The 22,417-nt window shown below is 48.5% G+C and overlaps 8 protein-coding genes and 2 non-coding genes across 10 annotated transcripts; 3 read left to right on the top strand and 7 right to left on the bottom strand.

Annotated features, from left to right (window-relative positions):
• Positions 1-87: 87 nt before the first annotated feature.
• On the top strand, positions 88-1,402 carry BO97DRAFT_425390 (FAD-linked reductase, C-terminal domain-containing protein; the record flags this gene model as incomplete). The annotated part of the gene is made up of 4 exons (XM_025697057.1): positions 88-318; positions 399-706; positions 752-1,346; positions 1,391-1,402. The coding sequence occupies 4 exons, from the start codon at positions 88-90 to the stop codon at positions 1,400-1,402; spliced, it is 1,146 nt and encodes a 381-aa protein (XP_025550887.1).
• A 706-nt stretch (positions 1,403-2,108) lies between these two features.
• Positions 2,109-4,099, bottom strand: BO97DRAFT_478445 (tyrosine--tRNA ligase TYS1). Its single transcript, XM_025700626.1, has 5 exons — positions 3,842-4,099; positions 3,284-3,780; positions 3,150-3,216; positions 2,849-3,081; positions 2,109-2,782 (listed from the first exon to the last, which is right to left on the bottom strand). Exons 1-5 carry the CDS (start codon positions 3,957-3,959, stop codon positions 2,567-2,569), a joined length of 1,131 nt encoding a protein of 376 aa, XP_025550886.1. The 5' UTR covers positions 3,960-4,099; the 3' UTR covers positions 2,109-2,566.
• A 1,262-nt stretch (positions 4,100-5,361) lies between these two features.
• On the bottom strand, positions 5,362-5,435 carry BO97DRAFT_t166. Its single transcript has one exon. It is a non-coding gene; the product is annotated as a tRNA-Val (tRNA).
• A 678-nt stretch (positions 5,436-6,113) lies between these two features.
• On the bottom strand, positions 6,114-7,435 carry BO97DRAFT_406081 (uncharacterized protein). The gene is made up of 3 exons (XM_025695337.1): positions 6,941-7,435; positions 6,756-6,845; positions 6,114-6,651 (listed from the first exon to the last, which is right to left on the bottom strand). Exons 1-3 carry the CDS (start codon positions 7,212-7,214, stop codon positions 6,470-6,472), a joined length of 546 nt encoding a protein of 181 aa, XP_025550885.1. The 5' UTR covers positions 7,215-7,435; the 3' UTR covers positions 6,114-6,469.
• Positions 7,436-9,330: 1,895 nt separating this feature from the next.
• On the bottom strand, positions 9,331-9,420 carry BO97DRAFT_t165. The gene has a single exon. It is a non-coding gene; the product is annotated as a tRNA-Val (tRNA).
• Positions 9,421-9,857: 437 nt separating this feature from the next.
• On the bottom strand, positions 9,858-11,487 carry BO97DRAFT_93852 (uncharacterized protein). The gene is made up of 7 exons (XM_025701153.1): positions 11,145-11,487; positions 11,068-11,087; positions 10,982-11,015; positions 10,834-10,907; positions 10,384-10,760; positions 10,211-10,306; positions 9,858-10,131 (listed from the first exon to the last, which is right to left on the bottom strand). The coding sequence occupies exons 1-7, from the start codon at positions 11,326-11,328 to the stop codon at positions 9,915-9,917; spliced, it is 1,002 nt and encodes a 333-aa protein (XP_025550884.1). The 5' UTR covers positions 11,329-11,487; the 3' UTR covers positions 9,858-9,914.
• A 456-nt stretch (positions 11,488-11,943) lies between these two features.
• BO97DRAFT_470893 (uncharacterized protein) lies at positions 11,944-13,903 on the bottom strand (the record flags this gene model as incomplete). Its single annotated transcript, XM_025699996.1, has 7 exons — positions 11,944-12,159; positions 12,259-12,384; positions 12,429-12,649; positions 12,699-12,926; positions 12,981-13,464; positions 13,506-13,650; positions 13,815-13,903. 7 exons carry the CDS (start codon positions 13,901-13,903, stop codon positions 11,944-11,946), a joined length of 1,509 nt encoding a protein of 502 aa, XP_025550883.1.
• Positions 13,904-14,908: 1,005 nt separating this feature from the next.
• Positions 14,909-16,394, top strand: BO97DRAFT_414983 (uncharacterized protein; the record flags this gene model as incomplete). Its single annotated transcript, XM_025696364.1, has 2 exons — positions 14,909-16,019; positions 16,228-16,394. 2 exons carry the CDS (start codon positions 14,909-14,911, stop codon positions 16,392-16,394), a joined length of 1,278 nt encoding a protein of 425 aa, XP_025550882.1.
• A 2,123-nt stretch (positions 16,395-18,517) lies between these two features.
• Positions 18,518-19,513, top strand: BO97DRAFT_435114 (NADP-dependent oxidoreductase; the record flags this gene model as incomplete). The annotated part of the gene is made up of 1 exon (XM_025697714.1): positions 18,518-19,513. One exon carries the CDS (start codon positions 18,518-18,520, stop codon positions 19,511-19,513), a length of 996 nt encoding a protein of 331 aa, XP_025550881.1.
• A 78-nt stretch (positions 19,514-19,591) lies between these two features.
• On the bottom strand, positions 19,592-21,583 carry BO97DRAFT_435113 (uncharacterized protein; the record flags this gene model as incomplete). Its single annotated transcript, XM_025697713.1, has 2 exons — positions 19,592-19,657; positions 20,936-21,583. 2 exons carry the CDS (start codon positions 21,581-21,583, stop codon positions 19,592-19,594), a joined length of 714 nt encoding a protein of 237 aa, XP_025550880.1.
• Positions 21,584-22,417: the final 834 nt, after the last annotated feature.

Here is a 22,417-nt window from a genome sequence, read left to right as displayed (position 1 = left end):
CACAATGATTTACATATTAATCGAAACAATCCCTCGCTCTCAGGTTTATTTGCTTTTGTGCTCGTTGACTCCCATCACTGTCACAAAATGACCGACAACAAGCCTCACCTTGTGCATCGTCCCGGCGATAAGCTGAGGGGTATCAGGCACATCTACAAGTACAATCTCTTCAAGGGAGAAGGCACTGGGCTATTTGTCGCGGCTGATGCCGTTGATCCGGCCATGCACACCCGTAGTCATGCTGGCCCGGCGTACCTTCTTAAGGCCGTACAGCAAAGAGCAAATGCGCGTCGTGACAGGGATACATGTGAATTAGTTGTTTGTGGATGGAGAGGAGTCGACCGGAAGTGATCAGGCAACGGCAGTCCAGCTCTCTAACGGTCACCACACGTATCAAGTTCGCGCCGCGAAAGAAGTTATCTTGCTGCAGGCGCAGTCCAGACACCACACCGCAGCTCCTCGAGCTTTCCGAGATGGAGAACATCTCCTTGCTTCGTGCCCTCGATATCGCTCCTGTGATTGACAACCCCGGAGTCGACGAGAACCTCCAAGACCACGGCATCGTCAGCTTTGGGTACAAGGTGGCAGAAAGTGTGTCCTGCCAGACAGCGCGAGATCCTCAAGTTGCAGCCGCCGCCATGGCCGCCTATCATCAGGACGGCTCCGGCCCGCTGGGTATGATCCCTCACGTCTCCGTCAATATGCCGTGCGTCGATCTGCTGCCCGAGAAATGAGCACAGCTACTTCAAAGGATCCTGGACGAGCCCGGACCCGGACTCGGGTCCAAGCAAGCCCATGCCCTGCAACAACTTCTCGGCTTCTCAGCAAGTCTGACGACACTGTGTTACGCGCTGTCGCGGGGGTCGGTGCATATCCGATCCTCTAAGCCCCAGAATCAGCCGGCCCTCGACCATGGGATCCTCCGCCAACCCGTCGATGTGGAGCTGCATGCCCGCCACGCGATGTGGATGGAGAAGCTCGTCGCGACGCCCTCGATGGCTGCGGTGCTCAAGGGTGTTCGGATACGCAGTCCCCAGTCACTTACCGATCCAGAGCAGGCTAAGGGATTGACCAAGGAGTTGCTGCTTTCCACCTTCCATCTGGCTGGAACGTGCGCGATGATGTCCCGTGAGGACGGGGGCGTGGCGGATCCGCATCTCGTCTACGGCACCCGCAATGTTCGTGTTGTCGATGCTAGCGACTTCTCTTCCTTTGGTGCCTCGAGGAGTATCCAGGCGACTGGTTTGGTTGTAGCTGAGAAGGCGATGAATATTATTAAGGAGAATCTACATGTAGCAACTATTTCGGATGGGTTGTTGATTTTCTGTGTCGAACTGCTTCATAACGTACAAAAAGTTAGAGATCAACATCTAGTGAGCTTATCAAGTAGTCTCGCAATTAGAGGCGTGAGACTAAGCAGCCAAACTAAAATTGATCATCCATCTTACAACATGATCTAATATTCCCAGCTACACTAGGCACAATCAACCAATTTAAGACGAAGCATGCACCCTGTCCTCGACCCAAACCCTCACGCTAAGAGGCTTATGAAACCAGAATTCTTAGTCGCCAACTCAACTCCCGGCTCCAAAATACGCAAGTAAAAACCCCGCAACACTGCAAGATCAACTTATAAGTCTCACGGAGAGCAATCTGCTAACACGACGAAATCAGTTCCAAATATTAGTCACCTACAAACTCTCTCCAATCAAACTACGACTGCCCTGTCTGGGAGGTAGAGGGCAGAGTTGGAGAGATGAGATGATGGGGAAGAAAATCGGGTGAGAGAATCAGGGTTTAAATAGATGCGAGCATCAGCCCCTGTGTTGGCCCAGCTATAGCGGGATGCATGCTCCTGCCGTGTACTTACTCCAGCCTCAACCGAAGCTAACGGAATAAGCGCAAACCAATTCGAGTTAGAACCTCTCACGCCTGCTCCACCTTGGAACACACTACTGCCTGGTGGATGCCACTTGCGATCAAATAGGCTTAATTGACTGAAAGGTCGAGAGGCTCCACTCTAGTCTAAGATTGGGTCACCCACATAGAAACGGTAGTGTCTAACATGGTCGAAGACAATTACCATCAGTAAGGGACCAACAAAATGGCTGGTAATGACACACTAAGCGAAGAATCCCAGATATATCATGTCATACTGCCGGAAATTTGGGTCTAATTAAGTTAACAAAGCTCCTTCCAGATCATCTGCTACCCAGGTCATTGCCCACACCGGCGCATCGACGATGACAATATAGGCAAGGCTACCCTCTGCAACATGAATCTGGTTTGTCATTTTTGCGTAAGATGAGACATGCGCTAGTCAATACAAGAAACTCCATTCTCCCTGTCTCCGCTTGTTTGTCATAGGTCCGAACTCTGAAGTTCTGAATCCGTTGGCTCTAGTTATGAGAATGTCTCGCGAAACTGAAGGTTAAATCTCTCGGTCGAAATTCGAATTTGGTTCTTGATCAAAAGAAATTCCCTGAGTCATTGCAGGCGTTCTATCGCTAAGATTGTGAATGAACTGTATATGCTTCGGTATATTTTATCAAGGCCCTGTTCAAAACTATTGCTCCGTGGTTGCTTTGTCCTCCGTGGGGGCACCGGGATGGCGAGTACCCTTGTTCTTGATTTTCTTCTGCTTCTTTTCAGCAACGGGAGGCGGGTAAGCCTTGGCAGTGATCTCCTGCCATTCGGTAGAGGCCTGGTAAGCGGCCTGAATAGGTGCCATGAGGCTGATAAGACCGTCGGCCACAGCAGGCTTAAGCATTTGTGGTGTCAACTGAAAAGAGGCATGTGGGTTAGTTCTTGAGGCGCAAGAGGATTGAGACAGAAGAGCAAAACATACAACATCGTTCTTGTAATCCTCCTCGAGCTGCTTGATATCAGTGTAGATCAGTGGCTCCTGGTCCTTGCGCTCGACCCGGAATTCCTTCTTGCCCTTGAGATCGGCAGCGGGCAGGAGAACATATTCCACCAGGGCGATGACCCCGTTACCCTCGACGACCTTGGGGGCAGATTCCGCCTTGCGAATCTTCTTCGAGATGCTGTCGGCCGAGTCCAGGAGATCAATCTTGCTATCTGTGTGATTGAAATGAGTGTTAATCAGGAGCCTTTAGTAGAAACGGGGGAAGAGGGACGGAGATTACCTTCGATGCTGGAACTCATCTTGGCGCCCTTCAATCCGCTAATCATAGGGTTGATGAGATGTGCGCGCTAGGAAAAAAAAGAAATTCCCATTAGCCTCGTGAAAGCTCTCCATCCAGAAAAACAGCATTTGTACCTTGCGATAGCCGATCTTGGGCAGCCATTCCACGGCAGCGGCGAAAAGTTTCCGCTGGTCCATACCACCCAGCTGACAATCAACCTTTAAGTGTTCTTCGTCGAGCACCTGAAGCACCGGGTACAAAAGACCACTCATGGGAGCATTATCAGTCTGCTTGACGACCTCCGCACCGGCCTTCTTCGCATCCGACTCGGAAATCAAACTCGACAAGCGGTACACATCCATGACATATTCGGGGCTTTTTTGGTAGGAGCTACCGAGAACGAACTCGAGCTTCTCGGTCGACACGCCGACTGATTCGAGAATGGCGGTGATAATCTTGCGGTAGTACTGCGCGCGGTTGTCCACCAGCTCGAGCGGCGCCTTCAGATTATCGAGGAAGCCATGAATATCGGCGAGCAGGACGACAACGTCGCAGTGGGCACGGAGCAATTGAGCGATTTTCAAGGCAGCGAGGAAATAACCGACGTGGGGTCTTCCCGTCGTGGCCGTTCCTAGAATCAGACAAACAGTTTAGTTGTCGCATGACTTATTGCGGTATCCAGATTGACTCACCCCAGTAGATGCGGGGGTTGCGGCCCTCTGCCAAGATGCCTTCGATGATCTCCGGGTTCAGAACCTCAGCGAGGTTCTCGCGAATGAGATCGTAACGTGCCTGCGCTGCGGAGTCCATCGTGACGGGCGAGAACCGGGAAGCAAAACTTGTGAGGGGAAGGCGAGAAAAGGGAAAGGTGGGCAAGTGGGCTGATAAGGTGGTGGGATGGTTTTCTTGGGGCGCGAGAACGGAACAACTCTTGTTCCGGCTGCTTTTTGAGTCAGAGGAAGGGGGATATGGAGGCGGTCTAAGCTGGCAAATAACGGTTCCGCATTCCGATAACCATTCCGCTCTTATCGGCAGCCTTCCGCTACCTACTTATACATCGGGAGTGAAACCGTTGCATCCCTCGCAATGTCGAATCATCTTTCCCAGGAGAATCGGTCAAACGTTTGACAATCCATGATTCCGATAGCGATTACCTGACTAGGACAACACATGTCGTGCTAGTATCAGAGCAAGAGTGCATGACTAAGGCGATGACTCGGGTGCCGTATGCACACCGGGCATGCTCATCGAGGCGCTAGTCATACATCCATGCGCAGCCGCAATGAGGGCACACTGAAGAGGACGGGGATTATCTCGGTTTTTCTTCTAGCAACACATCAATGCAGTGCGCTCTTCAAATCTAAGCCGCTGGAAAGAGCAACACGACTTTCATGTTCATCCCACATGCTCCCTAATAAACTTGACACTATCCGGATCCTGCATCTGTATTACAAGCAGAGGGTGCATGTCCAACGTTCTTGCATTTAGGCGTGTCTGCGCTGCTTCAAAGTCCTCTCCACCTTGAATCACGACCTAGAGTCAATGCTCGCGAAAGAGCGACGCCATGACCACAACAGTCTCGTCTTGCTCAATTTTTCTGGCCCGCACACAACTGCACTCCGGAGGACCAAATATAAGAAGCAGGTGGAATGAGACGTTAGCTGCTGTAAAGTCGTGGCCTCAGACAATCTGGAAAATGAGAGAGCAGTGGCTTAGACTCGAGCCGCTGTCTCGTCTTTCTAAGGGCAGTTTTTCTAAGGGCAGTTTTTCTTAGAGCAATATACACCAGTTTGTGAACATCCAGCTTTAAATCTCCCAAATTTTGAGTTCGCGCGGAAAATAGATGATCTTTGACCCTTCTGGTGTCTTTTGCTAGCGAGCTTCGGTTAAGATTGTGGAAAGGATCATGGATTGTCTCATCTACTGCTCGATTGCTTCTTAGGGTACAAGATCTCAAACTCATCTTGCACTTCCTTCTCAACCACAATCACAGCTAAGTGGCCACGTCGTCGCGAAGGTGCTTGGACACTCATCTGCGCTTTTATTATAACAATCGCGGACTCACCGCGTTTGTTTGAATCCTGAACACCGCGGTGAACTGTGATATACGGAAGTTTTCAATGCAGTGCAGGATTGTTTCTTCAATCCTTTCGAAGCAAAAACATACTGTGGTCCTAATATGAACTATTTACTTTTGGGAAGCAAAAAGTAATGACCAGACTGGGGCTCGATCCCAGGACCTTATCGGTGTTAACGATACGTGATAACCAACTACACCATCCGGCCAATGCTATATAGCATGAGTCTTAGTTTCGTCACATGACCCATTTGACTGATCCAACCAGCGTTAACCTCGGCCGCCATGGCGCTGGTTTATCCTTGTCGCTGAAATGGTGAGTGGATTATGAACAGTCTTCACTAACGAGCATATGATAGGTTCGAAGCATTGACCCTTTTGACCACTCAACTTAGTGCTGTCCTGGATCTAGCTTTACAATCATACGCACAGAAACCTTCGAGGAATTTGCTTGCGATACCTTAAAACTCTCATAGAGTATATATCGCATTACAGAATTACCAAAACCGGCGTTCAATAAATTATCTCACAATCATGCGGAATGACTTGAGAAGACCGAACTTTCAATAAATCCAGCCACTTAACCTATCACTTTTACTGGAATATGGGGCATATTTATCATATTGTACAGTACAGTAGACACGAAGTTCTTAGTATTTAGATGCACTATCCAGCCCCACTCCTGCAGCAGCAATAGTACCTAGTATCACGGTCAATGGCTTGAATTCCTGCGGGATAAATCTTTCTTCATTTGTCTAAGGTACAAGACTTATTTACTCCGAGTGATTTCAACTCCTTTGTCCTCAATATCTATAAACGCGCAAGCATTACTGAGGGCATTATTGCCGGCCAATTTTTATATAAGACGTGGATAATATCGTGACGGCGGCGAAGGGAAGAGTCTCCTCCAATTTTTCAGGTATTTCACATTCTTGTTTTACATCCCGTCTAACTCAGTGATATATCAACCGCAGCTAGTGCACCTTGGGAATCGTCTACTCATCCTCAACTTCGATAATTCTGGATTTCTCGGCAACGATGGACATGGGCACCGGGGTTTCACCTGAGCCATTACCAATCGTCTTTGTAAGTCCCACTCTGCGAGGTGTGATGCGAGGCTTACTGACGTGATAATCCTCTGTGTATCGCATATTTGTCATTCGAGAGACGTGCAAGGATCACAATGCAAACCCTTTCAGTGGTTGGGAACTATGAATGCCACTGTGATCCCAGTTCAACTCTCTTAGAGCAGACAGAGTCCAGGCACAAGGCACAAGGCCATGATTCCCAACATCCCTCCTACGAGAAGGCTGAGATCGTTTGTGTCGTTCTTGGGATGTTGGTAGAAATAGTTGAGTTGTGCCATGCCGTAAAACGCCCATGGGATCGGTGATACCGCAGGCGAATCAATGAAAGCAGGACGGCCTGCAACTTGATTATTATATGCGCCAAGAGCAATTGCGAAAATGAGGATTCTTGGCATGGCACCTAGGATTTTGAAGATAGAACATAATAGAAAACAGGCTTACCGTAAGGCTTGGCTGGGGGGTTCAGAAGCCCGGGGAAGACATAAAGAATGATAAGGGTTGCCACAATGGCAATCGATGTAGCTAGAAGCCCTGATACCAACGCAAGAACAGCAGTTTAATATATATTCCCCAGCTTTTGCTCTTTGATTGAATTGGGCACACAAAAGGGATAGAAAGATAGATACCTCTAGTAATTTTGGACGTGGTAGTCGGGCACCAATCGTCATACTTGTCCTCGCAGACTCCTTTGTATAGGCATAGACCGATATCCTCCCCAAAGTGCGCCCTGAATGTTCCCAGACTGAACTGTCGAAGTTCCGTACCCCGACCAACCTGCCACCGGCTGGCAGTCTTCTCGGCAAGCGCGGGGGAGGTTTGGTACTTCTCCACAAGAATTCGTTCGAGATACTGCCGGATCTCTTCTGCGCTGGCAGGCTCTGCAGGGAGCTTGGGTGCCATCTTGTACGTTTCCTCACTCGAATTTCAGCCAGGTTAAATGTCTGGATTCAAAGCAGAGCCCTCATTTTCTGGTCGTTTTTGATGGCATGAGTGGAGAACAAGCTAAGGCAGTACTAAGGCGATAAATCGAAGCTAAGTCGTGTGGCCTCGCACGCTAGACACAACTACTCACCCGAGTTTCGCCGAAGACCCGATAGCATAGTAGTCGCCTTATTTGTAAGATGATGCAGGTAAGCGTTCGGGGTGGGGATCAGCGCTGCACCCGCGCGACATGTATCTGTGTTTTCATGTCCATGTATGCCTCTAGGATATTGCCGTCATTAATGTGTATATAGAAGTTACATTTGATAAGCATACCTATAGCGCCAGTTCACCTTCTCTCGAATCGCACTAAGAAGTGTTTTTTTAGACGTTGACACCCCTCTTGTAGTGGATGCGGCGCGGTGTAGGGCACCATTGCCGTTATACCCGACGGTTAGGCGGATAGGTCATCTGTTCACGACTCCACCGAAGCCCTTATCGGGTCGAACGGCCCGTTCCCGACAACCATAAGCAATATAAGCACCCGGACGGTAATCACGAAAGAAATGTCTCCTAGCTCGGAGATCGCTCGATATTCGTGACGCAGCAAGCCCTGTAGGCAACATAGCCATCAATGAGCCTGCAAGCGTTTGTGGCTTATTCATCCACGAGCGACGCGTCTACTAGATCATGCTCTTTAGTATTTGATGATCTGCTCAGACTGAGTGCTCATAGTAAACGCATTCGGGAACTGTCTGCACCCAGTTTTTATATCATGGCGCGAGGCTGGGTCGACCCGCCCAAACAGTTAGTAAAGGCTCACTCTTTCGTTCTGCGATTCAGTGCTGGCGATCTAGTGTGATATAGTGCAAGAATCAGGAACAATCATCACCATAATAGAGATGTTGGGATTTGAACACGGCGAGTGTTTCCAATATTAAGGAGACGACTGGAACATGATCAGGAGAACCATTATCACCAACTCACATACTGATGTGGCGAACGATACTTAGATACATGAGGTCTGTTGAGCTATGATATGAGGAGAAGACGCATTTTATAGACACCATTCAACCTCTTTTGATTCACGTATTTGACGCGGTAGGTTAGTCGTATATAGAAAAGTAACAGATAACAAGGATCGTGAAGTAGCAATACTCACTAGGCTCATGTCATGAAGCCCTTAGTTTACACATCTCATAATCATGTACGTTAGGGTCAGGTCTTCCTACTTTGTGAACTTGGTTGTACATTGATTTGGCAATAAGCAAATCCGGCACGTTGTATATCATTGCTTCTAGGTCAGATGCGATATATCATATTCCATGCTATCATTACCATGATTATCTCGAAGAAGTATGGGAGCTTGTAGCCAACGTCATACAATGGCGGGCTTTGTTCATCATTCAGCTCAGCGGGTCGGTACCCATTGACCCCCGGAGAAAGATCAGACATAGCTTGATTTGGCTGCTGCGCGCTTTGGCGTGCGCCCCGGCTTCAACGGTAGAACAAAAGCCAGATCATAGAAATGGTCAGCGCTAGACCAACCATACACCAACTACAGCGCTTACAATTGCACCGGTGCTTGTTTGCGGGGTCAACTTTGAGGGGCCAGAGAGTGCGGATATTGTTTGGGGTGTGTTTTGCGATATGATCAGAGAAGTGATTGAAGCGGGTGTCTGGTGACTACTATAGATGTGGCTGATGAGGGAGCTGGGCCCAGATTGGAACAAAAGACCACTCGCCAACGAAAGAGGTGATCTTTCCACTGCAAATCACTCCAGTAAAAGTGGTGGCGTTCTGTGTTCGGCGACGACGTTGACCAGTACATTGGAAATGTCACACAGGAAATGGCAGTCCACTATCAACGAGTCTAGCCCGTGGAAAGTGCCGCGCTTCGATTTGATGATCTAATGTCTTAATGACCACCACCGATATCTTGAATTATTTTTTTTTTTCAAACATATTCGGGCCATAAAGGGGAGCTTGCAATGAAATTTGGTTAATGAGAAAGCAAGGGGAAAAGGAAAACAGTAGTGAGTGGTGGCTGTCTGAATGAACCTATGTAATGTGTGTTGGATGCAAAAAAAGGGAATGCTCAACCTCGGGATCGAACCGAGGACCTTCTGTGTTTTTATTGCAGGGCAATGTAAGACAGACGCCTTAACCACTGGGCCAGTCGAGCTTATTTGTTGAAAATTCTACTTGGCTGTGAATATAGAATATCAGTTAGAAAGGATCTCCAGTTCTCCCTTCCAATAATTAATGGCTCAATCGGGACCACTAAAACTGGTCAATCTACCGGATTTGTGGTATCCTGGTAAAGATATGGCAGGGCTTCCGTGTCTCTCGTTGTACATACCCAAGGCTATAAAGTATTATCTCTCGCACCAGTGCCGGTGTCTACTACGAATATTCCGAATATGGAAAAGGGCAAATGAGAAACTGTATATTCAGCCGTCGGTAGTTGCCCATATCAAAGCAAAAACAATCCTAATCGCAATCATAATTTCGAGCTCCAATGACAACTGATACAAAGTAGGAGAAAGGAATCCAGCTATTAGTTTTCTTGCAAGTTTTCATTTTAGTTAATAGGCATACTTTCTTGCATAGATATATTATCTTGGCAATTCTCTATCTAATATCTAATCAGTCTCTCCGCTTTTGCGACTCGGTATATTAAACATCAAGTGCGTCGGAATGAGTGCTACCGATACTTTCGATATCAAATATCGAACTCCTTCGACTTATCCTTCGCATGTCAGGCGTCGTATCATCAGTCGAGGTACAGTTTCCCTTTTGACGTTCATCGAATAGTTTCGGGACATGATGGCGGAGAAATGGGCGGAGATATGGAAGGGATCCACACAGAATGAGGAAGTTGGCTTCAATCACTCTGCCAAAAGAAGGTACCATCACTTAGCGACCGAGAGACAAAAAATCATGCAAAGAGATTTGTCCGGGATGATACGTACATGAGGAGACATGCGAGGCCAACCAGGTGTGTTCGATTATACGACTCATTAAGAGGTATCAAGGTGATTAATCGGACAATGCTAGTGACTACAGTACTAGAGAGAGCAAATGATAAGCAAAATAGTCTCCATGCTGCGGGGCAGCGCAAGATGAAAAAGTCGGGTTGACTTACAGACACCCGATCCCCAACATACAAAAGAGTCCGATCTTTTGGATCCGCGGTAAATGCATTGTCCATATGAAGGTTGTCGGGATCAGGATTAAAACTACATCACTGGCTGTATTTCCGATTGCAGTTCCCAGATATAGACTTGCTCGAGGTCTGCAAGCGTTGGGAGTTGTCAGGGTCCATCCATCCTTGATTGGCTTGCAGGCAAAGATGAGTGCGAAGATCAGGGCAGTGCTATATGCGCAGATGCCGCTTCCGATGAACCAGAGAGTGTATCGCCACATTGGGAAAGATTTGAGCAAACGATAGTATAGCATGATGACTGCCAGTTTAGCAAAAGCAAGTGCTGGAATGTAGAGGATCGACAGGGCGAGCACAGTCTAGTCTCTCTCTGGGGTTAGCTCGAAGATTGAAAGACAATTCGAAACTTGTTAACGATAGGAATGATATGACCTTGCGATAGGCGACGAGGAGAGAGTCACCGACGTTCCAAAAATCGATTCCGACTCCCGAATGATTATATCCATCTAGAATTGACTGATTAGTTACGTGGGTTCATTGTAACACAGATTGCCAACTCCAAGAAGGGGCATATGCTTACATAGAATAGTGGCCTGAGTCGCTATAACGAAAACCTATTGCTTTTGTCGGCGAATTAAATCCGTCAATTTCACTACTAGTGCTCACCCAAGCGAGGAAGATCAATACTAAAGGCTGACAGTCAGTCGAGCTAGAGCTAGCGGAGTTCGATAACGCGGGCAGACCATCATCCCACCATAACTGTCTAACAATGCAAGCCTTAGTGTAGAGCCGCATGATGAGTGTCATTGAACAAACGGTCACTCCCACTGCGACTGAAACCCGATTCGCTGTGAACAACCACGGCCTGGAATTGAAGTCGGGCGTGACTCCTGGCGGCGGAGGGATAGCCCCCACATTTTGGTCCATTGATAATTCAAGGCGTAGCTTGAACACAATGTGCTATGTGCTAGACTCGTTCGTTGCATCGCGCGCTTACAGTACCCGAGGAAAGAGAAAGAAAAAGAACAAAGGGGTTGCTGGCATATTCAGGCAATCCGGGGAAGGTAGACCAACGAGAAATTGAATGTTGCCACTGACATAACCAGTCTTCCGTGACCCGTTGCAGCTTTTCGTACATCTGACACCCGCACCGGGGTTGGAGTGAAGCTACACCGTGGAACCAACCTTACTTGTTTGAGCTATTGGACAACACTAGGTAACCACACTCGCACAATTATCATATTTTGGAAGCAGGAATGTCGCAGAAATTGGACAGAAATAACTATTCAATTTTTCCATCTCCAGCGGCATAGAGGTAAATTATAGCTGTAGCCACGAGAGCGCCCGGGAGTGTTCCTGTAGGCGATAGCTTTCTATGATCTGTGTCTAGCGGCCAAGGTATCCTTTCCCTCCAAATAACTGCGCCACGCACACGACTCATGGGTTTGCAATGTTCATTTCCCTTTCTACATCTACCCATCAAGCAAAGTATCGCTTCTGCCACGAAGGCATAATTGGAGATTTTCTAATGTCTTTCCTCCTTCAGCCAAATTCTTCGTGGTCCTGGAATGGCCAAAATTGATCCACAGATACCAAGTCTTCCTCGTCCTCTGCCTGAGCTATCCAGTCTTCTTTCAGCTTCTTATTCATCTCCGTAACATATTCGAATGATTCATGCCTGACCCAACCATCATGTCCTAGGTCATCAAGAAGAGATCGCCAATGGTCGAGTAGGATCGTCGCTTGAAACCAATCATTCTCAACACGATAGAAGTCTTAGATTTCCTTTTCCGCGAACGAGATTGGGCAGCTGAGCAGCTCCAAATTTCCAGCAATCAACTGCTCCCAGTTCTCTACAAGCCGAACAAGAGTACCTTTAAGCGTGATCACGTTGCCACTCCACTGCCGACCGGCTCTCTCGACTGCGTGTTGGCGGTGTGGCATCAAAGGATGCCGAAGTGCTGCCAGGTGGGGCTTGTTGTCCTTGCCGTTAAAAACCATATACAAGTAGAATAACATGCGCCGACGATGAAGGTCATCAACATGAGCTTTTCTTCAGGGTTCAAGGAATCATAAATATCGGGAAGCGAGGGCTTCTCCAAATTTTTCGGAGGTTTCCCATCCGGATTTTCAAAGAGCGGCGGGTTGCCTGCAGCAAGCAGTAAAGGAATAATCGAGCAATGCTGCCAGTCGATGATACATGAGATTTCGCAAGAATCCGAAACAAAGATATTTGACGGGTTAAAATCTAGAAGTAACTAATATACATCGATAAAAGGACACCAGTATTATCTTACCTGGATGTCGTATTGTAGCTTTGTTCATCGGATTTCTGCGGTCTTTAGGTAAGATAAAAGGCGATATGAGGCTGTACCTGTTGAGAAGATCAAGATTCGCCTCGTGAGGGATTTCTCCCTCGACTATAGTGTTATGGGGAAAGCCATTCTGCAGGGGCTTGCCGTATCTCTTGGTCCATGCTAATTCTCGTTGGCCCACAGAACGGGCATACTCCCGATGATCGGTCCCTACTCACAGTCAGTAACCAGTGAATTGAGTAAAGTTGTGAGCAAGAAACTAACATGGCCCACGGTCAATGTCAAGTAGAGTCCGTCTTCCTCGCCAAAACATGTAATCAGTCGAGGGTCCGATACAGAAATGGCTTCCGTCATCCTCGTGTGACGTTTCGTAAAGGTCCGAGCGGAGGTGTTGAGGCAAGCTATCCCGATAATAGATACTGCCATGGGAACTAAAAGGAATCAAGAAAAGCTTTCGCTCGATCTCAACAAAACTGGTGACTAATCGGATTCGCTCCTTAGGTGTGAGATCGAACCACCGACGATCCAAAGCCTGCCCTGGAGCCTTCTCTATAATGATGTACTCAGTCCCCACCGCATTGTCTGGCTTCGAGCAGTAGGCATATACCCTCGGTACAGGCACTCCTTTTTGACGCAGAAAGTCAAGAGTTGCAACTTCACTTTCAGTGGTCAGTATTTTTGGGACGGTATGTCGATACGGTATTTTGACTATGACCTCGAAACCGTCGTTCATAGTGAGAATAAAAGTCTGTTAAAGCCACCCTCTGCGAGTTTCTGGGTCAGAATGACTTTGTTCTTACACACGACACTTGAAGCTATGGCCTCCAGCGCCTTGACGTCGAATTCGACATAGCGTTCTTCAAAGCGGAGGTTTTCATCATACAGGTAGCGCCCTGATGTGTAGGAAAAAAGATCTGTCCTTGGCGTTGTGAAGCTGTGTTGGGTAGCCGGCGTTGACAGCTGCTCGTTGAGCTGAGAAAGCCGGCACGGAGGCAGTTCTGAGGAACTAATGCATGCGCCAATAATGGGTGGTATCTTCTGACACAAGATCTATCGCAAGACTTAAGCAAGCACATTTTCTGCATAGTTACTGCTAACATGGTAAGTTTGTAGTGACCTAATCTCAGGTCCCCCTGATGGAAGGTAGTGGGCGTGGCCGGGGCCGGGGCAGACTTACCAGCCCACATATCAGGTGACCATTGCTGATTAACCGGGTAAATGTATGTAATCTCATATTCTTTTTCTCCAATGAATCAGTCAATATGAGAAATTAAGCACATTTTGATAGTTTGATATACAGTCTATCTTCCAACCTTTAATATATCCTGTCATGTTTTATCTATGTTTCTTTATGGTTCTTTTCTCTTCTTTCCCATTATGAGGAGTACAGTTTCTCCCCGTTCCCCTGAAGCCATCTTAATTTGCCTCCCTTAACATGGGAATTCTTCGTTTCAGCCCCAAGCAAATGCTAACTCCGTTGTATTAAAATCATAAGAATTTTTTTACAAAAAGATGTGATGTACCTTGGCTACCGGTGAACATGATTTCATTCCTTGTGGTTCTTGAAAAGTACAGGAGAGTGGCCCACTAGTGCTTTACGCAGGCGCTACCCTTCCATAGTCTGTATCTACACGAGGCCAAAAATTGAAGATAGGTGACAGCTATTCAACTTCAACAAAGGCTCACCAAATAACAAAAGAGAACAAAGGAACTTTCCAAGCCAAACAAAGGCTGACAGGAAGTTTAGTAAACCACGATTCGTCAATTATTCTCGTTATGTGGCTCGCAGGATGCATAGGTATGAGGAAATTTGACATAATGCTTGTTTGCGACTGGCTCGAGGATGCATGCATAATCGGGACAGAATGGGAAGTAAGCCTGTGATGTAAATACGGCTCGATAGATGAAACCTAGCTGTGTGGAGAAGACTATCCGCATGGCCAGAATATAGGTAGACTCAACAAAGAGAAGAATGGAGAAAGAGGTGTGCCAGAGGTAGCAAAGACTGCCGAACATGAGAAGGACCACGTGGGGCGACGCCACTGTAATAGCTGAGATAAAGCATTTTCTATTGAACTCATATAAATGTGGACTAGCTCGCACTGTCTTTGTACCTCTCTGATATCACACCGGCCTTAGCAGAAGTGGGCAAGCGGTGTCTTCTCTGATATCCTGCAAGCTCATAGTTCAACATGTCTAATTGCCAGGATTATGAACATGAAACCGTATCTATAGATGGTTTTGCATCTGCAGAGGTTGTCGAAGAGCAACCGAAATGGCTGCGACTGAAGCCATATCATCAACTGCCTCCAAGGACAAAGCCCAAAGCCGGAGACTTGGAGATCGTTCCTCCACCAACAGTAGCATTTCCGGTGGTAGCGCCTACAAGCCCTGAACTCGAGTCTTGGGTATCATACCTACTTCATCGTGCCGGAATTCGTTGTGTGCTTTGTGGTCAGACTGCCATGAGTATCATGGGTGTCTCGATTAGGGCACATCAATCTGAATGGGCCATTCCTCAAGCCGACCTCGGCCGAGCCGCTGAGGTTCTTCGCCAGGCTGGTTTCCCCAGCTGTCCGGCGGAACAGGAGCAGCAGAGAGAATGCGCTGTGGTGAGGTCGCCGAGCAATGATGCACCACTCTGGAAAGATTACCCCATGCCAGCGTATCATTTTCATACTGACCACCTCTACCGCCGCCATCGCGGGGATCCCGATCAGGGCCGGGGGATCTGTCTGTACCCGAAGAGGATGTTAATTTCCAACCATTATCCCGATCCTCCGATCGGACCAGCTTCTCACCCCCACGGCCCTGGTTGCTGGTATGAGGAACACAATAGTCACCTAGCGGATGTGACGAGAGTGTACATGACAACAGATGACTCTAGCCTCCCCATACCAGAGCTCGGCTTTGCAGATTTCCGAGGTCGACAGAGCTCCAACCATTACCCGGTGTACATGCTTGCGCGTCATCATCACCTGGAGAATCTCGCCCGACTAGAGGTTCGCGATCGACATTCCTCATGCGGCGGGATGTGGTGGAAGTGGCAGCTGGTGTTGTGTGTCAAGGTTCTGATCAGAGATGCCATGCATCGTTACATGGGCTGGTCTGTGGATCTGTCGGACGTCCAATCGACCGCAATTCGAGATTATTTGGAAGCGCTCAGTGCTGACAACGACAGTAACTGGGCGAAGAGCCGCTTGAAGAGGGTTTGTCGCGCTATTGAGGGCGAATCTCAATACTTCATGTACGAAGCAAAGAAGAGTCTATGGGAGGTTCTCTTATATATCACCAAGGCAAGAAGTAAACCAGACTAACCTGGAGCACTAGGTCATTCTTGTACTAGAAGGTCCAATGTTAGTTTGAACGGAACCAAAGAAGTAGCAAGAGGTATAGCATACAACGTGACCTCCCAGCGTGTGGCTTGAACGCCGCCATAACCCATATGGCAACCGACGCAACCTGGCCTGTAATAGCCGGAAACAGACTAACATCTTACCTTACTGCCAAGTTATGTCTCAATATGTTCTCCTTAGATCACAGTCGGGCGAGTGCCGCCCGCAGGGTGGACTGTACAGTGAGCTACAGCAAGCTACTCATGCCAATGCGTATAAGCTGGCTCCCTCTAAGAGCCCGACAGCCAAGCAGACGGCGCTTGAAAGCGCCTATATGTTCTAGAATCCAAACTTTTGGTCCATCCATCAAAAACTCCCTGCAGGAGGTGGGTGAGTTCAGCTGCGACATATGAACGTGTCGCTCACATTGACAGTTGGGGTCGCAGACGCCAGCATAATTCCCAATTGATCTCATAAGTTGTTGTTTTTTTTTTTTTTTTTTTTTCAAAGTTCGAATAACTGGTAAAGTGTCAAAAGGGAAAGAAAACCCACTAAGAATAAGAGAACAAAAACCATGGAAGGTATTTTAAAATTTCCTAGGCACCACATGGAGGATCTCGTCGTGGCTTCAACGCAGATATGCGTAATCTGCACGGACTATCTTCCGCGACTTCCTGGTTCATTCCATGGAAAAACCCTTGTCGCATACATAATTCAACATTAGAAAGGTTTTATTTTGTCCACGAGCTTCCGAGAGATCAAGCACTTCGGGGAGAGGAACTAAGAATGTGCGTCATAACTCCAGAACTTCACATTTCCACCGGTAGCAGTTGCCCTCAAGACTATATTGGAGTAGTTCACATTATTTTCATACTAGTGTACCAATTCCGTTGCAGTCGTTCAAGCTGGCCGGTATCACGTGAAGGGCACCTTTGGAGGTCCAACGAGTGTCTAAGGTCGTCCCGTCTCAATCAGGTACTGACTACAGCCAGGTATGGCTGGGTTTTCCCTTAGAGGCTGTTAAGAGTGCAGAGGGGACCCTCGTCAGAAGTTTGTATCACTGCGGCAAGGGCACTGAATATGTCAATGTTCTCGTAGAAAGGGGTCTCCTACTTCTATTTCCACCATGGCCGAGGGAGTCTGGTCTTGCACATGGAATGATATTGTCGCGAGCCCTGTGGTGAAAAAAAGAGGAGCGAAAGCCTAGATGGCAGGCAGGACCTGGTGATTTGAATAGTTACCGGATAGAGACAGCATGGAAAGTGCCATGACCTTAAAACCGTCAAAGTTTTATTCAAATATAGCGTACTAGACACCAGCCATTATGCTTAAGTAGGCTCAAATCTCTGTTTAAGGTACTTCAAGCAGCGAAGCTGTCGCTATCTTGATTCAGGTAAGTTTGCAGATCGCCGCAGTTCTGGATGGCGGGCAAACAGATCTAAAGTCAAAATTGGCATTTGGAAGGTGCTTGCAGTGCCCAGTGATCCGGGGGACCCACCAGGTACCGGGCATCCTGCCTTGGGATTGGCTCCAAGCGCCAATTCGAACTGCTTTATGGTGTGGAGGTCGCAGGTTGCGAGATGTACGAAGCACCCAGAAGTCAACGAAGTGGTGGTTCGCCGATTCGACGCGCAATTGTTCCAACGCCATCCGTGAAGGTCGTAACGCCCGCGTTGTCTGGCACCCACGAATTTGACCTTTCCTAACGTAAGTGTAAGTCATATGATCCCATTGTATATAGGAGGAGATGCAGTGCACCATGAAGGAGATTTACCAGGGGGTGAGGTTGTTGGAATAAGGCGTTTCTTGAAGCCGGATGATCATCTTGTTGTGGACTCGTTCTTTGGGAAGCTTCCCCAGCCTAATGATGGGCCCCATATTACGGGCTTTATCACTTCAACCTTGTTCTGGTGTATTCAGCCGGAAAGAGTATATTCATAAATACAGACACCTCCTTAGCAAGAAGGACCCGAAGCCAAGCCCTGCGTCTGTCAAGCCCGTACCCGTACCCGCCCCATACTACCCCGCTCTGAACGCTCACCCCCACTTACACTATACTATACTGTACAGTATACTCTCACATCTACACAGTCCAAGCGTATAGCGAACTTCCTTTGTATCGAGGCATTTTGACTTTGGCTCCAGCCCCTTGGCCGCTCAATACGAGGTGCATTACAGCTTTCTGATTTCTTGCTGACACCCCATTCGCAAATATATCTTACGAGCTCTGGAAATGCAAGACGTCATTCGTGAGATGGATAGGCTATTCGGGATTCCGGCAACCCGTCCTGCGTATCCTTAGAATGTATAAAAGCCTCCTCTTCTATCGCTCTCAGCACCTCCATCTCTCAAAACAGACAACTCGCACAATTTATAACTGGCTCGAACCAAGTGCTACCAATTAAGCCAAATCATCTACAAGTTTCGCGAAGAGAAAAGTTCACAAGGATGTCCACACCAACCGCCATGCGCACCCTCGTGCAACCTAGCGCCGAGTCTCAAAGCCTTACCCTAACAACCTCACCCCTCCCAACCGCCAATGTATCAGCAGGCGAGCACCTGATCAAAGTCAAGGCCTGCGCGCCCTGCGCCGGCGAACTCCTCTGGCCCAAGAACTTCCCACCGCCGAATCCCCGGGAGCTAATCCCCTGCCCCGACGTGGCCGGGACCGTCATCTCCGCACCAGCAAACTCGCCCTTCCAGGCGGGCGACGAGGTCTACGCGCGGACCAACTACCTCCGTCCCGGAAACGCGCGGGATTACAGTATCTGCCTCACCGATGAGCTGGCGCATATACCGCAGGGTCTGAGCGCGGTGGCAGCGGCGGCGATCCCTGTGTCGGCGCAGACGGCGTGGCAGATCCTGTTCATCCATGCCGGGATTGCCGGCGACGGGGAGGCGAGTTTCACCGCGGCGCAGGAGGCGTGGAGAGGCAAGAAGGTGCTGGTGACGGCTGCATCGGGGGGCGTGGGCATGTGGGTGACGCAGCTAGCTGCGTTGCTGGGCGCGGAGGTGGTGGGGACGTGTGGTGCGGCGAATGCGGCGCTCGTGCGATTGTTGGGCGCGACGGAGGTGCTCGACTACCGGCAGACGGAGCTTCGTGAGTGGGTGAATGAACACCCCGAAAAGAAGGTGGATGTTGTGGTTGATTGTATTGGGCGGAGGTCTCTCGAGGATGCGTGGTGGACGGTCAAGGATGGGGGCATGGTGCTCAGTATCTTCCAGCCTCCGGAGCAGGTCAGACCTCCAGGTTTTGAAGGGTCCGAGGTCCGCAGTGTGTTCTTTGTTATGGAGCCGGCCCGACGGCACCTTGAGGAAATCTCGAAGCTGGTGGAATTGGGCAAATGTCACGGCATGGTGGACAGTGTATGGCCGTTGGAACAGTATCAGGAGGCATTCAAGAGATTGGATGGGGGGCATGCCAGGGGGAAGATTGTGTTTGACCTTTCTCTCAATCAGTGAGAGCCGATAAAATTTCTGTCGCTGTTGTTATGACCTGAGCTGCTAAAATTTAGTTCTCTTCATTATGACTCCAGAGACTTACGAATATATCAGGGTTAAGTCCTGCGAAATCGATACAGAGCAAGCTATCATCCGTCCTTCTTGCTTGTATAAGGACATACACAGATGTAGTGTCATTACTAGTCTCAATATCCTGCTTCATAGTCACAAGAAGCATCAGCAAAAAATGCATTATCTAATAAGAGTAGTCAAGCGAACGACTGAGCCACCCACGCACGGCTCAGTACACAACAAGGTGGTCTACTGAAATCCCAACCGTCCCTCCTCGATCCCAGCGTTGCCAATTCCGCGTCTTCGCAGCAAATAGACAACCAACTCCGAGTGATGATCCCAAAGGTGGTAGTGAAACCCCACCCGGGGAAGCTCACAGCCCATGCACTCGGACGTTCCCAGATCTAGCGTCATGATATTCCTGGCCTTTGGCAATTCGGCACTGGAAACCACCATTACAAAGCACTCCAGATCCGGCCATATGTCGTCGGAGACATCAAGAACCGGAGCGGATTGGTATCCGAAGTTGATATCCACCAGGCGATCGAGAATAGATTGACCTTGGCGAACGCGAAGGTTGGCATCGGGGTCCATGGTGTATACATAGCTAGTGAGGACCAAAAATTGTCGAAGTACTGTTGCTTGAAATGATTGGATTGTCGTTGGCTTCGTCTTATTGTTATCATGCGGTTCTGCTGTGGGTACCTGATTGCGGCTTTATAGCTCACGTCTGCTAACACCCTTTGTCTGTGTTTTTGTCTCTAGATTGTCCAATAGCGTTGCTTGTTAAGCGGATGACTCCTCTAGAGCATATGTTTGTTAACTTGAGCCGGTCACTCACCATCACCTCAAATGAAACTCTTCATTCTCTGACGATCCCATTTGTAGCGTCTTCCAGTCACCATTGGAGATGCCATATTGATGTTGATGTTAGTAAGATGAATGCGGGCATGTAGGCTCATTGCTATTCGTAATACTCCACATCGTCTCATACAGCATTGATCTACACTGAATGTGGGGTTGCGAAGCACCTTTGGGCCTATAGGCTGTAAATGGATCAGGTGGCTGGCTTTACAGCAGTATTTGTCTATTACATGGTCCTTCAAGGCTTTACTACTCTACCTAGTATCTTCACGCACTGAGGAAAGCTCTAATTAGCAAAAGACGCCCAATCACATCCACTGAACGGATTCAGTTTCCTTCCATAGCTAGTGATAAAAACAACAACAAAGGGATTTATCCTATTTTACATATTCGGTAAAGCAATTCTATATACAATTCGCCTCCAAAACAAAACTGTTACATCTAGGTTATCATGACCACTAGAAACCCAAGCAGCCCGATAGCCCACGGTCCCTGACCCATTCTCACTGCATTCCCCCAACTCCTAGCCTGCCCCTCATATGGATCCTTAAACAGGCCCACTCGATCGGAGCTGATATTCACAACCGAGTGAATCCCATCCACAAAAGCAAAATCCTCCTTCTTCAAGTGCAAGGTATGCCATAGCGGCGCACACACCTCAACTGGGGTATGATTGTCCACCCCGGGCGTACAGCCGTCCACCGTCCCGGTAAAGCAATAGCTGTAAGCCGTGAAGTTCAGATAGCCCGACTGGCCCGGTTCCAGCCAGGACGTGCCGTCAATTGCGCCGGTGACGTTCTGCCGGAACTCATCCGTCAGCAGGGCGGAACGGTCGACGGTCTTTTCGACCACTGGGGCGAAGGTTGAGGAGGAGAGGGCAGTGAGGTTTGTCCGGAAGTAGTAGGTGTCGTCGCCGGAGGCGGTGATGGGGCAGGTTTGCAGGTTGTTGTCGTTGTTGGTGGTGGTGGTGGTGGTGGTGGTGGTGTTGCTGCTAGGGCATGTTTTGGCGGCGCTGGCTCGTCGCGGGGGGTAGGTTTTCCAGTAGGCTTTGTTGTGGTCCCAATTGAAGGTGGTGCAATTTGCGCCATTCGTTGTGTTTTGGGCCGAGGCGCCTAGGGCGAGGAAGATGGATATCATGGATCTTAGGGTTGGCATAGTGCTGATTTCTGCTGTGGATTGTTGATAAATGCTCATATTATGAAAAAGGTCCTGTTGTCGCATCCATTAAACCCGACCAAAGATGTCTTCTGAGACTTATATAGTCTGACATAGTGTTATAGTCGAACACTATGTTATTTTTCTAGGCTGCAATATAATCTCAACACACCGACCGCAGGATTGATGCCGAGAAAGCCGTAGATTGTTGTAATGTCGTACCCACAAGAGGGCTGTTTTTCGCTTAGGATGGGCCGGGCTTTTCAGACTTTACCTGAGTGGGTGAAAGGGTCCTATTAGACCAGCTAGGACCATATTGAGATTGGGGTCCATCATGATCGGAAACCAATGAAAATAACATGGTCAAAGAGCTAAGATTTTGGCCAAGACATTGGGTCTAGGTAACCGCGTATCTTGTCATTAGACGCTAGACCATGGATATCGGGCCGAGAGCGGCTCAGAGCGCCTATAACCAACCCCACAGTCTCACCGGATCGCCAGCAGGGTAAAGCTTCTGCCTCAGGCAGTTACTCAAAGAGGCCTGGCTGCAGTCAAGGTATGTGCTGCCATGTTCTCAATCAAGTCAAAACCTTCGTTGCCTGAATTATCGCGGGAAACTGATTTCGGTTCATTTGTGGGAGGCAAAGAATAAATTTTGCACTTATTCACGATGTTTCTTTGACTATAGCTACTAAGATCCAGGTTCCCAAGACTATGGTTGATAATGTTCAGTCGGGAAGTGGTATACACACTACCTCAAGAGGGAACATGGGTAATGTGAGCCTCAGCAAGCAGTCTTGCAATCAAGCCCTCTGCCCATCCATTCATCTTTTT

Source organism: Aspergillus homomorphus (assembly GCF_003184865.1).
Source record: "Aspergillus homomorphus CBS 101889 unplaced genomic scaffold BO97scaffold_21, whole genome shotgun sequence".
NCBI lineage: Eukaryota > Fungi > Ascomycota > Eurotiomycetes > Eurotiales > Aspergillaceae > Aspergillus > Aspergillus homomorphus.
Note: the sequence above shows the minus strand (reverse complement) of the source record. Positions and strands in the feature narration are given on the sequence as shown.

What these genes read in the sequence shown, in the direction of transcription:
- BO97DRAFT_93852 (XM_025701153.1), bottom strand. Translation starts at nt 11,328, where the DNA reads ATGGACCAAAATGTGGGGGCTATCCCTCCGCCGCCAGGAGTCACGCCC. An exon ending in TATTGATCTTCCTCGCTTGG is followed by an intron (nt 11,016 to 11,067) that starts GTGAGCACTAGT and finishes CAAAAGCAATAG; the next exon opens with GTTTTCGTTATAGCGACTCA. An exon ending in GACTCAGGCCACTATTCTAT is followed by an intron (nt 10,908 to 10,981) that starts GTAAGCATATGC and finishes AGTCAATTCTAG; the next exon opens with ATGGATATAATCATTCGGGA.
- BO97DRAFT_406081 (XM_025695337.1), bottom strand. Translation starts at nt 7,214, where the DNA reads ATGGCACCCAAGCTCCCTGCAGAGCCTGCCAGCGCAGAAGAGATCCGG. An exon ending in CACGTCCAAAATTACTAGAG is followed by an intron (nt 6,846 to 6,940) that starts GTATCTATCTTT and finishes CGTTGGTATCAG; the next exon opens with GGCTTCTAGCTACATCGATT. An exon ending in CCCCCCAGCCAAGCCTTACG is followed by an intron (nt 6,652 to 6,755) that starts GTAAGCCTGTTT and finishes ATCAAGTTGCAG; the next exon opens with GCCGTCCTGCTTTCATTGAT.
- BO97DRAFT_478445 (XM_025700626.1), bottom strand. Translation starts at nt 3,959, where the DNA reads ATGGACTCCGCAGCGCAGGCACGTTACGATCTCATTCGCGAGAACCTC. An exon ending in CAACCCCCGCATCTACTGGG is followed by an intron (nt 3,781 to 3,841) that starts GTGAGTCAATCT and finishes GTCTGATTCTAG; the next exon opens with GAACGGCCACGACGGGAAGA. An exon ending in AGGATTACAAGAACGATGTT is followed by an intron (nt 2,783 to 2,848) that starts GTATGTTTTGCT and finishes GCCTCTTTTCAG; the next exon opens with TTGACACCACAAATGCTTAA.